The 20803-nt window shown below is 42.4% G+C and overlaps 1 protein-coding gene across 5 annotated transcripts in view; it reads left to right on the top strand.

The window, feature by feature from the left end:
- Nucleotides 1–20803, top strand: part of NLN (neurolysin) — a 120950-nt gene that overhangs the window by 35696 nt on the left and 64451 nt on the right. For all 5 annotated transcript variants that reach the window (XM_073584226.1, XM_073584225.1, XM_073584223.1 and 2 more), the window contains exon 9: nucleotides 8137–8338. In XM_073584226.1, the coding sequence (XP_073440327.1) occupies nucleotides 8137–8338 (202 nt within the window). The remainder of the gene's footprint in view (nucleotides 1–8136; nucleotides 8339–20803) is intronic.

Here is a 20803-nt window from a genome sequence, read left to right as displayed (position 1 = left end):
AAAATAGTCACAGGGCAAATGGCAGGGTCTGAAAAGGATCCGATTTTTATTCTAGACCCCCTACCGCACTGATCCGTTTTTGATTTTCTGACAAGCAAGATTAAATAATCTTCATGAAATTCAATGCCCGAACACATTAGGCCGGAAGGAGTGGATTTCTTTGGTGAAATTAATTCGCCTACTCGAAGGGCACCGAAAAAGGCGATCAAAAATGCCGAAGAAAATAGTAATGATTCATAAGAACTCAAACAGACTCTATGCAACGAAGCGCAGAGATCCTTTAAAAGTGAATGAGAAATCGGTCGTCTTGCATCTGGAATAAAATTATTCCTCTTAAAACATTTCAAAAATTGTCTTAGAGGAAAGAAACTTGTTAAAGGGGCGTACCCAAAAAGCTTTAAAAAGAATGATACCCCTGAAATAGATTTATTCAATGCTGAGAAGGATAACCCTTCACCGACCAAAAAATTCCGCAAAATTCAAACCAAAGGCTGGGTTGGGATTATTTGGATCAAAATTGGAAAGATTACAAAAATGAACCCATCTAAGCCATGCGGTGGAATACTCGGCCCATGATCGCTCAGACAGTGACTGCTGAATAAAGTAAGGTATCAGACTGAAGTCCAGTCCCAAAATTCTTGAGGGCAAGGGGTTGCTTCCATATCTACGTTTGGAACCTGTTGGTAAAAGATTAAACGACTAGAGAATAGTGAATCGACAGCCGACTTCCAACAGCTAGAACCATATTTTGCTTTAACCCAAATATTAAATTTCAGGCAAAGCAACGTCAACTGTCTAAGAATTTCAGCAGCCCATTTATTTTTGGAAGACAGTGTGTTGATAGCCAACAAAAAACCCTGGCTCGCTGAAAGTATTACAATTCTTGAGTTCTGCATCAAAGATTCCCATAAATATAAACCCACCAAAACGGCAAAGAGTTCCAACACCATTTCATTTCTGTTTACCCCCGATAGAAATCCAAGGTAAAGGGATGTTCTGGATTGTCCAATGAGAAGAGAAAAAAAATTGCACAGCCATCTGAATTATTTACCGAAAAACTAAAAGGGATTGCATCTGCTGGTACAAACTCAGACTGCCAACATGACCTACCATTAAAATCCATCAAAAATTCTAGCCAAATTTTAATGTCCTTCTTTAAATCAGAACCAATTCGCAAATGAGAGTGGGGAGTCGCTAAGCCTTTTGTGGCTTCATAAAGACGCCTCGAGAATGGCCTGCCTATGGGGATAATTCTGAGAGCAAAATTCAAAAGACCTAAAAGAGATTGCATTTCTCTCAAAGTAGTTTTATCTTTGTTGATGAAATTAAACAATTCGGACCGAAGCTTAAACACTTTGTCACATGGTAGTGTAGATTCCATCCGAGAAGAATCCAATGTTATCCCTAAAAACGCAATACACTTAGACGGAAAAACTGTCTTTTCATGCGCAATAGGGATACCAAAGAATTCACACAAACTTAAAAATTTTGAAAGGGCTTGAAAGCAGTCTGAGGAAAAAGCTGGGCCTACAATCAAAAAATCGTCGAGGTAGTGTAAGATGCCGACGTTAGAAACATTAGATTCCAGAGTCCAGTGCAAAAAGGACGAAAAATTTTCGAAGTAAAAGCATGAAAGAGAAAAACCCATAGGAAGGCACTTATCAAAGAAAAATTGACCATCAAAACAAAACCCTAAAGAATTAAACCCTTCTGGATGAACTGGAAGAAGCCTAAATGCAGATTTGATGTCAGACTTAGCCAACAATGCATCCTGACCAAATTTTTCTTAAAATATCAATGGCAGTGTCAAAAGAAGCATAGCTCACTGAACAAACTGATTTGTCAGTTTGGTCATTTAGAGAATCACCAAACGGAAAGGACAAATGGTGTATCAAACGGAAAGAACCTTGCTCTTTTTTTGGAACTATGCCTAAAGGAGAGATCCTGAAATACAAAAAGGGGGGATACTCAAAGGGGCCGGCAAACCTACCCAATTCCAGCTCGCTAAAAATCTAAAGATGACAAATTCCTCACTATTGTGCAACCTATTCCTTCAAATGAGGGGACATGAAAGCCACGTATGTTGATAACCTTGAAGAGTGACATTGGAATACGGAATAGAACGTGGAGAAAGTTCTGGATTGTTCAAGCTGTTTACCCCTACAACACTCTACTGCAATGGGACTCTATTTGCATTAATCACTGCTTTTCTAGCATATATGTGGGACATAGAAGAGAGAAAATTTTTCATACTTTATACACCTTGTGTATTTCTTTATCTATCTTTTTTATTTATTTTTCTTTATTGTAATTATTCAGATATGACTATGTGGATATGCGACTTTTCTCTTAAATATATTCCAGTTCTAATATATGCCCTACTGTTCTCTAGTCTGGAATGACCAGTTATGTCGCAATTATCTCTATAATATGCTTGTGGAATGTATTTAGGTTCTATTATGTGTATTTGTATTACGGCCATTTGGGCTTATAAGTATTTGGTGGGGGAATATAATGAGTATAAAATATGTTGAAAAATGTACATTTACTTATACAAGTTGTTTAGTATGTCCGTATTAGTTTTAGCTGTGCAGCCTGTTTGTTTTGTCTGTATATTTATTGGTAATTGTTTGCCCTTCCTTTTGCCCTCCTTCATGATGACTGCTTGCCATTGCAGTTTCTACGGCGCATGCGCCGCTTCTTTCATTGTGGCCCGTCTGACTGCTTGCCATTGCAGTCTTTACTGCGCATGCGCCACTTCTCTCATTGTGGCCGGCGTCACTCCCTCTGCCGTCTGACTACAGGTCACGTGGGGCCCTGCGTGTTTCCTGTGTCAGCGTCTGGGGGAGGTGCTCACTGTATCACTGTGTGCGGGCGGCGCGGCATTACATGGGCACTTCCGGTTAGCACCATATATAGATTTGGTGGTGTGCGTCTATCTTCACTCCCCCTGAGGAAGGAGCTTGTTTGCTCCGAAACGCGCGTCGGGGAAGGGCTGACGGTCCCGCTCCTCTACCAACACCTCCTGTTATACTCAGGTAATAGCATTTCATTGATGATGCTTGGCTGCTTGAAGCATTAGTAACCCTGCTTGTGTCACACCTGCAATTGCTGGGAGTCATTATGGCATGTACGCACTCTTTCTATGGACGGTTGTCCCTGTAATATAACGCATTTTGTTATTTTGTTTATTTTGTTATATGAGCACTTGCTCCTATTATAGTATAGTTTGCATATGTGTCCTTAACATTACTATGACAGATGGTTGCTTTTGGTGCCAATTAGATCTTTTTGTACCTTATGATTATCGATTTGTGTGTAAATGTAGCCCGCATCTCTTTACTTTTCAAATGTAATACATGTGTAGTTGCAGAGGTGTCTGGTCCGGATGCCCTATTTCTTGTGTGACCACTTGGTGTGTGCAATATTCCCTGCCCTTACCGTTGTACCGTGTCTACTTTTACATTTTTGTATTTAATAAAGTATTGAATTTTAATGGGACCCTATGACTGTTTTTCAGTGTTTTCTTAGCATGCTTTTTGCAGTTGGCCCTATACGTATCCATTGATGTACAGATGTTTGAGTGGCAGGTGGCAATTTGCCTTATAATTATTATTATTTCCCTCATACATGTGTTATGTTTGCCACTATTTGTTCTTCTTAGTTCATTGCCTGTTTTTATAATCCGCCATCAATATATGATTATGGGGTGGACACAACACAGAAGTGAGGAGGATGTCAATAACAGGGGTCCTTTAAGGACATTTGTATGAACCTTTTTCATGGGATAACTCCTTTTTAAGGTCAAGTTTGGGCGTTGTGTCTGCAGAGCTGAGGTGTAGAGCAAGCCTCTATTATACCTACTTGGAAGTGTGATATTGTGTGGCTGCCATGACCTATTTCTTCCATGAATTGTCACATTCTCTTTGCTGCGGAACATTGCGTACTACAATGGGAGCAGCGAGCGTTCATAACTACGAATGCTCAGTGAGAATTATAGAGACAAGATCATCTGTGGTTAATTTATCACCAATTACTGAGCCTGTGAGGGAAAAATATCAAATGGCGTACAAGAGTGGCCACCACTCCTACATTTAGTAATAAAGGACCTGTCCCTGGCGCAAGTGTGACCAGGCTTTGCTTTTAATTTACTCCTGTTGCTCCTTAGAGTATTCCCTTTTTTTTTTTTTCTTGTGTAACCCCTTCACGACCTTTGACGTGTAGGTACGTCAAAGGTCTTTTCCCTGCCCTTGAAGCTTGGTCTGAAGCTGTGATGTGCCTCTAACAGCCGTGGATGAATCTGAGATCCACCCGTCGCTGTTAACCAGTTAAATTCCGCTGTCAATCACTGTGTCACAAGTATCGCCCATCAGCGCCCCTGTCACGTGATTGCAGGGCGCCAATGGGTTGTCATGAGAGCCGGGAGTCTGCAGAAGTCCCTCGGGCCTGTCATTTTGAATCTCCTAGAATGCCTTTTTGAGGCCAGCGTTTGTAGGAGATCATGATTTTTGCTACATGTAGCAGTTTTGAAGCCGTACTGTGTGTAGCACAGGCCATCGGATGATAGCAAAAACATATTTGGTATTGCTGCTTTCAGAAATGTCCGCTCTATCAAAATATAAATTAAGTTAATTAGATCGGTAAACTGCGCAATGAGAATAAAAATCGAAACGCCAGAATTACGGGATTTCTTTGGCCGGCCCAACATAGCAATCAAAACATCGTACCTGCCCCAAAATGGTATCAATAAAAACCCCCCGCTTGTTGGAGCTTAACCCCTTCCTGACATTTGACGTACTATACCGTCCATGTGCCGTGGGCCTTAATGCCCATGGACGGTATAATACGTCATAGCGATCAGCTGCGCTCAGGGGGGAGCGCAGCTGATCGGGGCCAGGTGTCAGCTGATTATCACAGCTGACACCCGGCACCGCTCCTGGCACATTAACCCCCGGCACACTGCGATCAAACAACAATGTGATCGTGTTGTTCCGAGGGCCTCCTCCCTGCAGGCCCCCGGATCCAAGATGGCCGCGGGGTCCTTCCGGGTACTACAGGGAGGTGGCTTCTCAGTGCCTGTCAGATCGCTGATCTGACACAGTGCAGTGCAAAGTGTCAGATCAGTGATATGACTTTATATTACATTGTCCCAGTGTGGGACATTACTATAAATTAAAAAACAAAATTAACATGTGTAAAAATTTAAAAAAAATTCCTAAATAAAGAAAAAATATATATATTCCCCAATAAATTCATTTCTTTATGTAAATAAAAAATAAAAGTACACATATTTAGTATCGCCACATCCGTAACGACCCACCCTTTAAAACTGTCCCACTAGTTAACCCCTGTAGTGAACCCCTTAAAAAAAAAGGCAAAAAACTATTCTTTATCATACCGCCGAACAAAAAGTGGAATAACACGCGATCAAAAAGACGGATATAAATAACCATGGTGCTGCTGAAACGTCATCTTGTCCCCCAAAAAATGAGCCGCCACACAGCGTCATCAGCGAAAAAACTAAAAAGTCATAGCTCACAGAATAAAGCGATGCAAAAATAATTATTTTTTATATAAAATTGTTTTTATTGTATAAAAGCGCCAAAACATAAAAAAATAATATAAATGAGGTATCGCTGTAATCGTACTGACCCAAAAAAATCGCTTTATCAATTTTATCACATGCAGAACGGTGTAAACGTACCCCCCCCTCAAAAAAAAAAAAAAAAAAGAAATTCATGAAACGCTGGTTTTTGTTCATTCTGCATCCCAAAATTCGGAATAAAAAGCGATCAAAAAATGTTACGTGCCCGAGAATGGTACCAATAAAAACATCAACTCATCCCTCAAACAAAATAAGACCTGACATGACTCTGTGGGCCGAAAAATTATAGCCCTGAAAATGTGGTGATGCAAAAACTATTTTTGGCAATAAAAAGCATCTTTTAGCATGTGACAGCTACCAAATATAAAAAACCGCCATAAATAGTAAATCAAACCCCCCGTTATCACCCCCTTAGTAGGGAAAAATAATAAACTAAAAAAAATGTATTTATTTCCATTTTCCCATTAGGGTTAGGGCTGAGATTAGGGTTAGGGGTGTGTTGGGGTTCGGGTTGAAGTTAGAATTGGGGGGTTTCCACTGTTTGGGCACATCAGGTGCTCTCCAAATGCAACATGGCGTCTGATCTCAATTCCAGCCAATTCTGCATTGAAAAAGTCACATGGTGCTCCTTCCCTTCCAAGCTCTGCCATGCGCCCAAACAGTGTTTTACCCCCACATATGGGGTATCAGCCTACTCAGGACAAATTGCACAACAACTGTTGGGGTCCTATTTCTCCTGTTACCCTTGTGAAAATAAAAATTTGGGGGCAAAAAGATCATTTTTGTGGAAAAAAATGATTTTTTTTATTTTCATGGCTTTGTTATAAACTTCTGTGAAGCACTTGGGGGTTCAAAGTGCTCACCACACATCTAGGTAAGTTCCTTGGGGGGGGGGGGTCTAGTTTCCAAAATGGTGTCACTTGTGGGGGGTTTCCACTGTTTAGGTACATCAGGGGCTCTCTCCAAATGCGACATGACACCCGCAGACCATTCCATCAAAGTCTGCATTCCAAAACGTCACTACTTCCCTTCCGAGCCCCGACGTGTGCCCATACAGTAGTTTTCTCCCACATATGGGGTATCAGCGTACTCAGGAAAAATTGGACAACAACTTTTGGGGTTCAATTTCTCCTGTTACCCTTGGGACTTGGGAAAATAAAAAATTGGGAACTAAAAGATCATGTTTGTGGAAAAAAATATTTTTTTTTATTTTCACGCCCGGGCATTATAAACTTCTGTGAAGCCCTTGGGGGGTTCAAAGTGCTCACCACACATCTAGAAAAGTTCCTTGGGGGGTCTAGTTTCCAAAATGGTGTCACTTGTGGGGGGTTTCCACTGTTCAGACACATCAGGGGCTCTCCAAATGCAACATGGTGTCCGATCTCAATTCCAGCCAATTTTGCGTTGAAAAGTCAAACGTCGCTCCTTCCCTTCTGTGCTCTGCCATGCGCCGAAACAGTGTCCCCCCCCCACATGGGATACAATTTCTCCTGTTACCCTTGGTAAAATAAAAAAAAATTGGACCTGAAGTAATTTTTTTGTGAAAAAAAATTAAATGTTCATTTTTTTTAAAACATTCAAAAAATTCCTGTGAAGCACTTGAAGGGTTAATAAGCTTCTTGAATGTGGTTTTGAGCACCTTGAGGGGTGCAGTTTTTAGAATGATGTCACTTTTGGGTATTTTCTATCATATAGACCCCTCAAAGTGACTTCAAATGTGATGTGGTCCCTAAAAAAAAAAATGGTGTTGTAAAAAATAAAATGAGAAATCGCTGGTCAACTTTTAACCCTTAACTTCCTAACAAAAAAAAAATTTGGTTCCAAAATTGTGCTGATGTAAAGTAAACATGTGAGAAATGTTACTTATTAAGTATTTTGTGTGCCATATCTCTGTGATATGAAATTTCAAAGTTGGAAAATTGCAAAATTTTCACCCGTGTTTTTTTTTTTTTTTTTTTTTTTCACAAATAAACGCAAGTTATATCAAAGAAATTTTACCACTAACATGAAGTACACTATGTCAGGGGAAAACTATGTCAGAATTACCGGGATCCATGGAAGCGTTCCAGAGTTATTACCTCATAAAGGGACAGTGGTCAGAATTGTAAAAATTGGCCCAGTCATGAACGTGCAAACCACCGTTGGGGGTTAAGGGGTTAGGATAAGCCCTCACCCAGCCCTAGATCCCGAAAAATGGAGACGCCACAGATCTCGAAAAATGGCAACATAAGCATATTGGGTTTTTTTTCTTAAAAATTGAGAAATAAAGACCTGGGAAACATATTTTCAGGTCACTTTTAGCATTTAGTGAACATGGTAAATAAAGAAAAAAAAACCTCCAAAACAATTTTGGCATTTCCCTTTTGTTTTGCACTTTCACCGCACTTGGAAATTTTTTCCCCATTTTTCAGTGCGTTATATGATACAATTAATGGTGTGATTCAAAAGTACGTGTGATTATTTTTTAATCTTTTCAGGTTTTCTAGATTCCTGTTTCTCTTGTTGATATTTTTGCCTTTTCTTAACGTAAGGGAAGGAAAATATGGGCATGCTGCATGCTTTGGACTACAGCCGGGCTGTCTTCTCCCTGATGGTGGCAAGATGATGTCTGCAGCAGCTATGGTGGCAAACTTCAGCAAGCCTTCGAGTACTCGGCCCTCGCTGCTCAGGCACGATGAGGTGAAAACCTACTTTCACGAGTTTGGCCACGTGATGCACCAGATTTGTGCTCAGGTCAGTGTCGGATAATTTCCTTACATTGCTCATTACCAGTCACAATTATGTATTGCATACCATAGAAGGAAAAAAAGCAGGCAAAGGCACAGCTGTATGACCTCGGGTTAATGAAGCTGCACACACATCAGGGAATACGGGTGCCACTTCCAAGCAAAATAGTCTGTATATCCACAGAGAAGAAAGTGGATAGGCACAATCCGTCCCGTGCAAAGAATATCCTTTATTGTGGCATCAGTTACCAACAGCAGGCAGATAAAATCATGGAGCAAGTACAGATGACGAGCATTTCGCAAAACGATCATCGTCTGTACTTGCTCCCTGATTTTATCTGCCTGCTGTTGGTAACTTGATGCCACAATAAAGGATATTCTTTGCACGGGGCAGATTGTGCCTATCCACTTTCTTCTCTATGGACAATTATGTATTGTTTCTATCATGGCCATAAACCTACGGGATATGCAAGTGGTTAGTGCTTATTGTGGAGAGCTTGGGCTATTTATACATAGGCAAAAGATATAAATGTCTGAAAGCGCAAATGGTTATCAGATTTCACAAAGAATATTGCATCCATTAGAATAGGTTTCCCAGACCTGATGAGGCTAGTGTATTTACTTTAAAGGGAGTCTCAGCTTTGTAAAGTGGGTTATACAGTGCTGTAGGGGACTTGGCCCCTATGACAACCATACTAGCATTGTACCTTTTACTGGTATGGTGCCGGAGAAAATAATTTTTAATTAAAATGTAAATGAGGAGGTATCGGTGCACCCTTGGCATGGCAGGTTGTGACAAACTGCAGAATATGACTTCTTTGAGCCTTTTTTCAGCTTTTTCACCCATAGAAAGCAATGAGTAAGTGCAAAAAATGTAGCAAAGAAACGCAGGTGTCTGGTTTTGCTGCGGTTTGGTGCAAAAACCTTAAGGAAGTTGCATCATAATTTTTTTGGGGGGCCCACTAAACTTTATCAGCACGCACAAGAGACAATTAACCGCAGTAAGTAATGCCAAAAATCCTGCTTTATGCTCAGATTCTACACCAAAAACTACTACAATAAAAAAAAAAACCTGTGTGAATACACCCTTATTCTGAACCATAGATGATATGTTGGCAACTTGTGGCTCTCCACTATGTGAATATGGGACCACCTGGTCCATGAAATATATATTTAGATGTATGCAAAGCAAATCATTCATTCCGCTTTAGAAGTGACAACAACACGTTGTTGTTCTCTAGCTCTATTTTATTTATTTATTTATTTTTTACCTCTGTCTTGATAATTTGTGACTTCTAAGGATGGATAGTGCTTCTCCAGGAGATTTTTTGGATCTTCTGGAAACCCTCACAATTAATTAAATAGAGAGATTTCAAGCGCACCCTTTTGTAGCTCTCTGTAGTTATAATTTTTTCCTGCCTGGCTTTTTTTTTTTTTTTTATAAAAGTGTAAAAAGGATTAAGTGTTGCAACAGCAGCGTGAAGTATGATGCCATCTCTACCGTAATGCACGGTGACATCTGTCTGATCCCATTTCTTGGTAGGAGAACAGCTTTGTCTGTACAGATTTAGCCTTTATATAAAGTCTTCAATCACCATCTGCGATGTAGGATTTCTGGGACAATTTTAGTCTTATTAAAGGTTACACTATCCCAAGATCTAGACATGTGCTATGGAGTATTAATGTTTTAACTTATCATGCGTACAGTCAGACGTAACAGATCAACCCCATTAAAAGTGTTTTTGGCAAAAAGATTTACATACAATTAGCCTTGAGTTTGGGAATGAACTTCTTGCTCTTCTGGAGGGGAAATGGTGGCGGCTGAAGCAAAGTCTTTAGGAAACCTGCAGACTTTGCCGGCTGCTATTCATAATTGGAGGGTAACTCAACTTTCAATTTCAGTAAATGCAGTTGGGCGTGTACATGAGGAATAAGACTGTTTCTGACCATTATATGACTTGGATCCTGCATTTTCTCCTTTGTATTCTCTACATCTTAATTTGCAATTGACTATGACCTGGTGGGTGGTTACGCTCCCATACTGAGAGCCCACATAGAGATGGATTCCTGCCTTTTTTCCCCCTCAGCTCACAGATAGAAACTTCAGTAGCATGGAGGACAATATACAGCAGTACTTGGTAGTGTAGGTGTGAACCCAGCTCCCGGGATGAGGTAAATGACTTTTTAGAAAGTGCAGCATCATCTTTCTGTGTCTCCCTCTGACTGTTTTCTCACTCTGTGCCTCACTCTTCCTCCCCTAACCTCTCCAAAGATTATAATGGGTGGTGTAAATTGACAACTCAGTGTGCTTGGCAGTCAGTTGAGCTGGTTTTTCAGAGTGCATGGTCAGTTCCGTAGGTAGGTGGCGGAGGAGGAAGAAGTGGCTCATAACTGGAGACAGAATCAAATTTCTTTGATTTAAACATATATTACAAAGTTTCTTATATTTTCCTATATTTGCCATCTGTTTTCCCAAAAAAACCCCGAGATGATAGAGGTGTGCTCCTTCAGAATTTCAGCTATTAGATTTTGAGATTGCAGAACTGGACAACACCTTGTCCATAGGAGATCAGATGTTTACTTCGGATGAAGATAAGAAACCTATAATGCCCTGCAACGTTTTAGAGCTCGATTTATGGAACGTTTGTCGAAAGTTCAGTTCTGTTTATCCCAATAAGTTGAAAAAAAGGAGCCAAATGTGGTTAATCCGCGCTGCTGGTAGCCAATGAAGATCCGAATGGATAATAAAGGATTTTTTATTTCAGGTTCTTTAGTCAATTACGGTAGTTTCAAAATCATTCCAGATTTCTTCCTCGGGACACAAACCATTTTTGATACTTCCATTTGAATCTTCATTACCTACCAAGAGCGCTTGGTACATTTGGCTCCGTGTTTTCCTCTTTCTTGGTCAGAAGATTCATGGATCTACAGCATCTGCTTTCATGCATATTCATGATTGTGTATCACAATCATGACTCCTCAAATTTGGTGTTACTCTATGCCTGATGAAGAGACCTGAGTAGTCTCCAAAGCTTGCAATTTATTACCATCTTTTTACAGTTAGCCATTAAAAGTTATCAACCACTGAGGACTCTTGAATCTTAATATTTTTTAACCTCATCACGTTCGCATGTCCTTCATTTGGATAATTGTTGTTCTCAGATAAGACCATATTTGCACTTTTTTTTTGCTCCTAGTTTCTACTATATCTCAATAAGTTGGCAGGAAAGTATTGCCCTCTGGGTTGGAGTAGTTAGCCTTACCTCCTGCATTGGACTGGATAGGCTTTTTCATTAATCCATTGTCTCGTTGTTCAAACCCCCACACTCCATTTTCCTTTAGGTTTCTTTTCTTAATTTTAAAAAAGGGTAAAATACACCATAAATGTGTTCCCAAATGACCATGAGGATGCAGAATACCTGTGATTTTGGTGGATGTTGGAAAGGGCTTACTGGGGATTAGGTATCTTGATACCTTTTAGCATCAGTTGCTGTTCTATCCCTCCATCTATCCTCTTTTGTCCCTTTTGGGTAAGTTAGTGAAATTGTGAGTAAAAGAGAGGCCCTGCTTTGGGCCCACACCGTGTTTAACCCTAAATTTGCAGCTATTCTAGCTACACATTTCCTCCAGAATTCCTCATTAGAGATAGATATTGGGGACAAGGTTATAACATATTCATCAAAATGTGTACATTAGACCAGTAGGGATTCTAGGTTTGGGATCCTCAATAGGTTAATGAGTGGAGGCTAAATATCAGTCCAGTCGGTGAAGATAAGTACCACTACTCTCAGTAGTTTCTGCACTGGACACATAGAGATTTATTTCTATTTTTATTTATTTTTTATTTATTTTGTTATGTAATGCTAATGGACCCAATTTAAATAGAACCTGTTATTAGATTAATGCTCCCTGAAACATGGGCAGCATGGCTCGGAGTCTGGCTGCGCGATTGCTGTCGGCTGGACCCTGACTAGTCTGATGATGTCCCTGACCGGCTTTGCCCGCCCTGTGCCAGTTGAGACAGAACACTACGAAAGTACACAAATCGTGGTACGGGCTGCATGAATCTAATGACAGATTCTCTTTAAATAGAATTACCAGCATGTATACAAAATCAAATGTTCTTTTATTTCCTCCCAACTGAACCTCTAACGCTTTTTTGAACTCCCAATCCAGTAACCCTGCCAATTACATATCCCAAAATGCTGTTATTACATGTCTGATGATTATACAGGTCATGCCTAATTGTAAGTAGGATACTTGGGAGACTCATTCACTAGCCAGGAAAATGCACAAGAGAGGCAAAAGAAGTTTGCCTGTGCAGCAGCATGCATGTCACTGGTAATGTCCAAACACCAGCCCACTGCTGGTGGAGAGGAGATTCCGGGACTACAGCAGAATACATTGGGTAAAGAGATTTGTCATTATTGCCTTTGGAGTTCTTCTTTGCAATAACCCTGACATTTTTTGGCTGATTCAGTACTCAGAAACGTGGAGAAACAGCAGTGACATCCGACCTTGTGTAACGCTGGTGGGTGTAGACTCACTGCGCCACAGGCTGGGCTTACCCTGGAGGGGCGTAACTAGGTATCTAATGAGACTTCAATAAGGCCTTAGATGGTGAGGATAGGTTGGGCAGCCAGTAGACACCAGATACCACTCCAGGGCAGTCTCTGGGACTGCAGCAGCTGGCGGCTGGAGGGTCAGAGGTGCAGGTTTTTAGATACAGTAGGGCAAAGCCAAAGATGTGGCCAGACAATCTGAAGTCAGGGCATGCAGTACAGGTTCGATACATGTAGCAGAGAGGTCAGATAGGACGGGTAAACAAGCAGGGTCGTTAACGGTAGACAGAATATAGCGGAAGGCATAGAGAAGGTGTTAGCAGGCTATGAACCAACGCTCGTGCAAAGAGTGGTGGGAGGAGCTACCTAATATAGAGCCTGCTTGCAGGGGATCGTCCGGGAAACCTAATCTCTGCAGGACACAGCAGGGTTAAATTCCTGCAGAGACCGGCCATGCCCCCACTAAAGCCAAATGGACACTGCATTCAGATGCAGCAGTCCTGAGGAGTGTTGCAGGAGGCAGAACTCAGAAAGCTGGCCTGACACAAGCAAAAGCTGTGTGGTGATCATGGTGAGTAGGGCGGTACTGAGGACATATGCAAGTTACCGTCATGACACATTTAGATTAGAAGATCCCACGTTTAGATTACTATTTAACTGGCAGGTCAATTTTAATATATTTTTTATGCAAATCGTAACGCAACATCATTTGCATGAGGAATAAAACAGTCGATGCCAGCTTCTTCTTCATTGCTTTCTTCTTAGTGTGATGGAAAGTCCATTGCTAGAAGACAAGTACAAAGGGTTTGTGGGAGAGCGTGAGCTGCGATCTGTCAGATGCTACTTCTTATAACCCTAAATTTTCTTTTGGAAAGTGTACAAGACTCTGAAATACAGCATTTAGTCTTCCCACACATAGGAAATTACTACATATGTCAATCCAATTCTGCCTCCGCAGAGCAGTAAATAAAAAATCTGTTCAGAGGTGACAGGTAGCATCCATTGTATGACTGTTTGGTTTTTCATCACAACCATAATATTTGTGAAGGCCATATGCCTCTGTAATTGATGGTTCTATTCTTGGTCTGGGTCCCATGCAAAATATGTGCCCAACTGAGTCGGTCTCATTCTCTTTGCTATTCAATGGCCTATGCCGTCATTCCTTTTTCAGAAGTTCAGCATTGTTGGCAAACCACAAGGTTGGCAATTGACCAAAGGGTCAAGAGAAGAGCAGAAAGGGGATATCAAAGCCGAGGCCCCAGGTGGGGGAAGAAAAAGCACAATGATAGGACCAATATTGTTTTGGGGCGGTTTATGCTAAATAATAGAGATTATTATTTATTTTTAGAGCTCCATTGATTCCATGGTGCTGTATATGAGATGGGGTTATACGCAAGATACAAATATAAAATACGGTGCACAAACTAACAATGTCAGACAGGTACATATAGGACAGGGCCCTGCCCTTGTGGGCTAACAGTTTACAGGATAATGGAAAAGGAGACAGTAGGTTATGGGGTTACTGTGCCTTAGATGGTGGTGTGGTGGCAGGGGGTCATTGCAGGCTGTAAGCTTTCTTGACTAGATGGAACTTGAAAACCCAAGTGTGGCGGATAATCGGATGTGTTTATACCCAGAATCCTAGAAGATTGGGGACACGTGGGAGAATTTTTGGAGGCGACTGGGTGAAAAATGTGTACGTGTGGAGGAGAGGAGGAGGTCTTCTGATGACCGGAGGTTACGTGTTGGAAGAAATCAGGAGATTATTTTGAAGAGAAATTGAGGAGACATAGATGAATTTGTAGATCATTGTAAGTAGTTTGAACTGGCTACGTTGGGGAATTGGGAGCCAATGAAGTGATTTGCAGAGGAGTAGTAAGGAGTGAGGTGGATAAGTCAGGCAGCAAAGTTTAGTACAGACTAGAGAGGTGCAAGAGTGTTAGCAAGGAGGCCACAGAGGAGGCTATCGCAGTAGACTAGGTGGGAGATGATGAGGGCATGCACTATAGGGTGAGCAGATTGCTTCGCATAACCCTGGTCCACAGCGAAGGTCAGAGCTCTCTGGCTGTGAACAAAAGCTGTGTGAATTTCCTCACATTTCAGTGTCCCACACTCGTCTTATGATTAGCTGTGCTGGTGTGTTGTCATCTGTGCGCCGCACAGGTGACAAGACACCAGGCTGGTGAATCAAATGCCACACCAAGGAAACTGGAACATCAGAACTTTTCTAAAAAAAATTCTCTGCAAAAGTGTGCTTGGCTTTTAATTTCCACTATGTGGTTTATCATGACTGCTGATCCGACAACACTGAAATAGCAGCCTGAGATCCAAAATAAACCTATAAATTTAGAGAGAAAAAAACCTTTAGCAAACAGTAAACATGAGGAAGTTGTATGAAATTACTCATTTCATAACTGAACCTGACAATTTTTTAAAATACAGTATGTAGAACAGTGCAATTAAGGAAGTACTACTAGTATGAGGAAATGTGCACCAAAAGTGCGAGCATCTACTTCAGCAAAAATATAACTCCTTAGCTCCCTTTCCTATTTTCAATTTTTAATAGAACATGATATTTGTTAACCCCTTGGTGGCAGAGCCAATTTTGACCTTACTGTCAAGGCCAAATTTTTTTAAATCTGACCATTGTCCCTTTATGTGGTAATAACTCTGGAACACTTCAACATATCCCAGGGATTCTGTTTTTTTGTGACACATTGTACTTTGTTAGTGGTAAATTTAGGTCTATATGTTTTGTGTTTATTTGTAAAAATATCAGAATTTTGTTGAATTTTCAAACTTTCAATTTTAGATCCTTAAACCAGTTGGTCATGCTGTACAAAATTATTAATTTAATAACATTTCCCATATGTCTACTTTACATGTACATCATTTTTCAAACATCATTTTATTTTGTCAGGATGTTATAAATTTGGCAGCAATTTTTAAATTTTTCTTTAGGGACCTATTCGCACTTAAATGGACTTTGAGGGGCCTATATATTGGGAACTTACCAAAAGTGATACCATTTTTAGAAACCTCACCCTTAAAGCACTTCTTCAAAACTGCTGTCAAGAAATTTGTTAACCCTTCAGGTGCTATACTGGAGTTATTGCAAAGTGGAATGAAAAAAAGCAACATATTAGAGAATAAAATTACAATTTTTCTTTATAATTTTTCACTTTTACGAGGGATAGCTCTAGAAAATTGACCCCACAATTTGTTACCCAGTTAATTTTCAGCGTGCTGATACATCATATCTGGTCAGAAACCTCTGTTTAGACAAATGGCAGAGCTCTGAAGGGAAGGAGCGCCATTGGAATTTTGAACACAAATTTGGTGAAATAGACTGTTGGCACCATATTGCAATTACAGGGTTCCTAAGGTGTCTAAACAGGAGAAACCCCTCCTAACTGACCCAATTTTGGAAACCACACCCCACAGAGGTTTTACCCAGGGGTATATTGAGCATTTTGAACGCTCAGGTACTACACAGAATGCGATCGCATCAGGTCATCATATTAAAACATTTCAGTTTTCTTTTCACTAAAATGTCGCTATAGCCCCAAATTTTTCAATTTTGCAAGAGGTAACACAAAAACTGGACCCCCGTAGTTTGTTACCCACTTTCTTCTGAGCGCGGCGATACACCACATGTCATGGAGTACTGCTTGGAAAAACAGCGAGGCAGAAGCGACGTTTGTTATTTTTAGTATAATTTTGTAGACACCATGTCTCATTTGCAGAGCCACTGAGGTACGAAAACAGCAGAAACCCCCACCAATGACCCCATTTTGCAAATGAGACTCATCAAGGAATTTTATCTAGGGGCGTGTTGAGCATTTTAAACCCATAGATGCTTCACAGAACTCTTTTAAAATGTGGATATGAAAAAATTTTTTTTTTTTTTTTTTTTTTTCAGCCTAAATGTTGTTTTAGCCCCAAATTTGTGATTATCACAATGGATAAAAGGAGAGCAAGGACCCCATAGTGACAATTCCTAAGATCCCAGAAGCAATAATATTAGACATGTTTCCTATGTCCAGATTTGTCTGCAATAAATCCTTGTTGCGACTTCTCCTTCAAGCAGCCAAAACGTAAAGTTATTTGTTTACTCTTTACTTTTACTGTAAAATCGCTAAAACTTAAAAATTTGAAAAAAAGGAAAAGGGGTCCCTATAATTTTGTTACGGAATTTCTCCCAAACCTGATGAATACCCCACATGTGGTCAAAAATTGCTGTTTGGGCACATGCCATGTCGCGTTTGCAGAGCCACTGACATATGAACCCCCCCCCACAAATGACCCCATTTTGGAAATTAGACCCCTCAAGGAATTCATCTAGGGGTGTTAGGGGGTGTACTGAGCACTTTTAACACACAGAGAGGATTCACACAGCTTTATAGAATGGAGATGTGAATTTCCACTAAAATAAAAATTTATAATTTCCACAATAGGAGAAAACGGACCCCATAATTTATTATGCGAGTTCACCCGAACATAGTGATAACAGCGATAAAAAAAAAAAGCATGTAAAAACCGCACTCCAAAACGCAATGAAAAAAACACAAGTTACCGAATTTACTTAATAGGCGCAGAAAATCTGCAACATCAAAAACTCATTGTGCGAATGTATCGTAAAGGTGCAATTTCTCTAGAGGCGATATCCCTTATAATGCAGAGTGCTTGGTTTGTGCGGTCAGTTTGGGCTGACGTTGGGGGATTACTGTATATTCATATTTTACTAAAGGGATATTTGCATGACGTTTAAGTAGTTATTGGTTATTCCGCTTTACTTTAACAATTCACTTTCACTATTTGTGTAAATGGAAACCAACCAGCAATGAGCGGATATCCAAGAGGGAAGCTGTGGGAGAGAAGACATGCAAGGGAGGAGTAGTCTAAAGTAGTTCACAGTCATATGGGTGTAATACAAGGGCCCGCCGATGGAAACTTTCCTCTATACAACAGTATGCATACATCATTTGATTGGGTATATGGAGTCGTGTGGACATGATTAAAAGGTGGCCGTCAGCACAAAATGACTGTCCAAACGAAGCACTCTGTGCACCCTTGGTGTGGCCAGACATTCAGTGCACTCTCCCAGCTACTTATGTATCAGCCCCTTCATTTTTGATTGACAGCTCTGGCTTTACAGGAAGGACGGAGATGGATGGAAAACAAGTAGATGTATGCCAAGGATGCACTGAGCAGCGCCTGTGCTTGGTTTGAACACTTACAGTGTATCTAATGGGAATCTGTCACCAGGTTTATTCGGACTCCCATGACAGCACCACGAGAGAGGGGATCCGCCCTATAGGAACAGGAAACCTACAGATACAAAAAGGGCGGCACCTCTCCCACGCATCAGTTGGTTTCCTGTTCCTGAGGGGACGGGATCCTACAGAAGAACCGGATCCCAGGCCGGCCAGCCGATACCGGTAGCGAGGGGGTCTCCTACCTCGGCCTGGTGCGGATCTCCTGGAGGACGCCACGGTGGCCCAGGATGGGTGTCACGGCGGTGGCGTGTGCAGCAGGGAGCGGCGTCCGGAGGATGTCCGTCTCCGGAATTAGGCCGCCGCCGGTAAGTATATTCCTCCCTGGGGGTTCCCGGCTCCGGAGGCGCAGGTACAACGGCAGCGCTGTGCAGGGGGCTGCGACCTGGTGGCGCTGCTTCCGGGGCTCCCGGGGCGTCCCGCGTGACTTCCGGTGTTTCCCGGGGTAGCGGTGACGTCAGGGGGCGGGCGGAGGATGCGCTTCCGGGTCAGCGCGCCACTGCGCATGCGCGAGGATTCCAAAATGGCGGCGCCCATCGGAAACACCGATGGCGCCGGGTCCGGCGCCAGCTGGGGTAGGGAGCCCCGTTAAAGGGGGGGAGGGGCGCGGCATGGATACTGCTGACCGGAGGAGGGGTATTTAGGCGGCACCCTGGCAGGGTACCTTGCCTTGGCCACATTACTACATGCAGCAGTGTACAGCAGCAGCAGTGGTAATGGAGAGTGATCGAGAGCAGCAGCGGCAGAAGCAAGGGCGACAGCAGCGGCAAACATCACTGCCGCCCCTGGATGACCTTCGGCAGGTCAAACAGAAAAAGAAAGTGTCCCGTGACAGTAATACGGGACGAAGTGACCAGTCCACTCGTAAGAGCTCCTCCAGGCAGACAGGAGCATCGACCGAAAGAAATCCCCCTCGTTCTCCGGTACTTGATTGTGGCACTGGTAAGTGATCTTCGTGAAAGTTCACTCAGTGACGGGACCCCCCTCCTGTGTTTTTTTCTAGGGGAAAAAAGCTACAAGTAAAAATAAACATAGGGAATGCGCACTCTGTGCATGCCCATTACCGGACGCGTGCCTCAAAAGATTGTGCCCCCCTGTATTCAGCAGACGGTGGCAGAAGAGTCGCCCGCAGTAGCGTCGAGTTTAAAGGACATTGTCAGGGCAGAAATGAGGGAAACCCTAAAGTCCTTGTCCCAGCCGCAAAGTCTAAGGGGCGAGGTCCCGGCGGAGTCTGATTCCTCGGTAGAGTGGAGAAAAAGCAGAGACTCCCAGGCTTCATCTCCCTCGTCCTCCTCAGGAGAAGAGGACTCGGGGCGATTTTGTCTGCCTCTTGACCGGGTAGACAAGCTGGTCAAAGCAGTCAGAGGGACAATGGAGGTAGAGGAGCATAAGCCCCATTTGTCCATGCAGGATGTCATGTTCTGTGGGCTGGAACAGAGGAAGCGGAGAGTCTTTCCGTTAAATCAAAAGATACAGGATCTGATCCACAGAGAGTGGAAAAAAACGGACAAAAGAGGGTCGCTACCACCAGCCCTCAAACGAAGATACCCCTTCGACGATCCGGCAGTAAGTTCTTGGGACAGAGCCCCCAAATTAGACGCAGCCATTGCAAAGGCATCAAAAAAATCCTCGCTCCCCTTTGAGGACATGGGATCCCTTAAAGATCCCCTAGACAGGAAGGCTGATACTTTCCTGAAAAACACCTGGGAGATGGCGGCCGGGTCCTTAAGACCAGCAGTGGCTTCAACGTGCACGGCCAGGTCCATGATGGTCTGGTTGGACCAGTTGGAGTCACAACTAAAACAGGGTACATCAAGACAGACAATTCTTGGGGCCCTACCGACCATCCAGGAGGGAGCAGCCTTCCTAGCAGATGCCTCAGCGGATGCAGTGAGAATGGCCGCCAGAGCAGCAGGTCTCTCTAATGCAGCTCGCAGAGCCCTGTGGCTAAAGTGCTGGCAGGGAGACATCCAGTCCAGAGCAAAGCTCTGTGCGATTCCATGTGAGGGCGAATATTTGTTTGGAACTGTCCTAGACGAGCTGCTTGAGAAGGCGGGGGACGACAAGAAAAGATTCCCAAACCTTTCGTCAGCGTCCTACCGTCGTCCATTTGGTAGAAGGAGATTTGGCCAGGGGAGAAGGCGCAACTCTTCGCCTATTAGAGATCGGCCCAGATGGGAAGACAGAAGGAGACGAGGTACGGGCTATATGTTCACACGCGCGTCGAGAGATCAAAAGAGACCAAATCAATGACTAGCAGTTCCCGTGGGGGGTAGACTGTCATCCTTCTTCCCGGCATGGTCACAGATTACGAATAGTGACTGGGTGCGTAAGGTAATATCCACCGGGCTTAGGTTGGAATTTACCCAGATCCCGCGGGACACCTTTAAACTAACCCCATTAAGATCTTCTCATCTCAAACAAGCGGCTTTAGAAGCGGAAGTCTTGAGCCTATGCCAGAAAAATGTCCTGGTAGAGGTTCCAGAAGCTGAAAGGGGAAGAGGGTTTTACTCTCCCCTGTTTCTAATCCAGAAACCTGATAACACATTCAGAACGATTATAAACCTTCGTTCCCTTAACGAGTTTTTGATTAATCATACATTCAAAATGGAGTCCATTAATACAACAATAAAA

Source organism: Dendrobates tinctorius, unplaced genomic scaffold, assembly GCF_039654945.1.
Source record: "Dendrobates tinctorius isolate UK_male_01 unplaced genomic scaffold, ASM3965494v1 ptg000083l, whole genome shotgun sequence".
NCBI classification, from domain to species: domain Eukaryota; kingdom Metazoa; phylum Chordata; class Amphibia; order Anura; family Dendrobatidae; genus Dendrobates; species Dendrobates tinctorius.
This window is presented reverse-complemented; position numbering and strand designations above follow the sequence as displayed.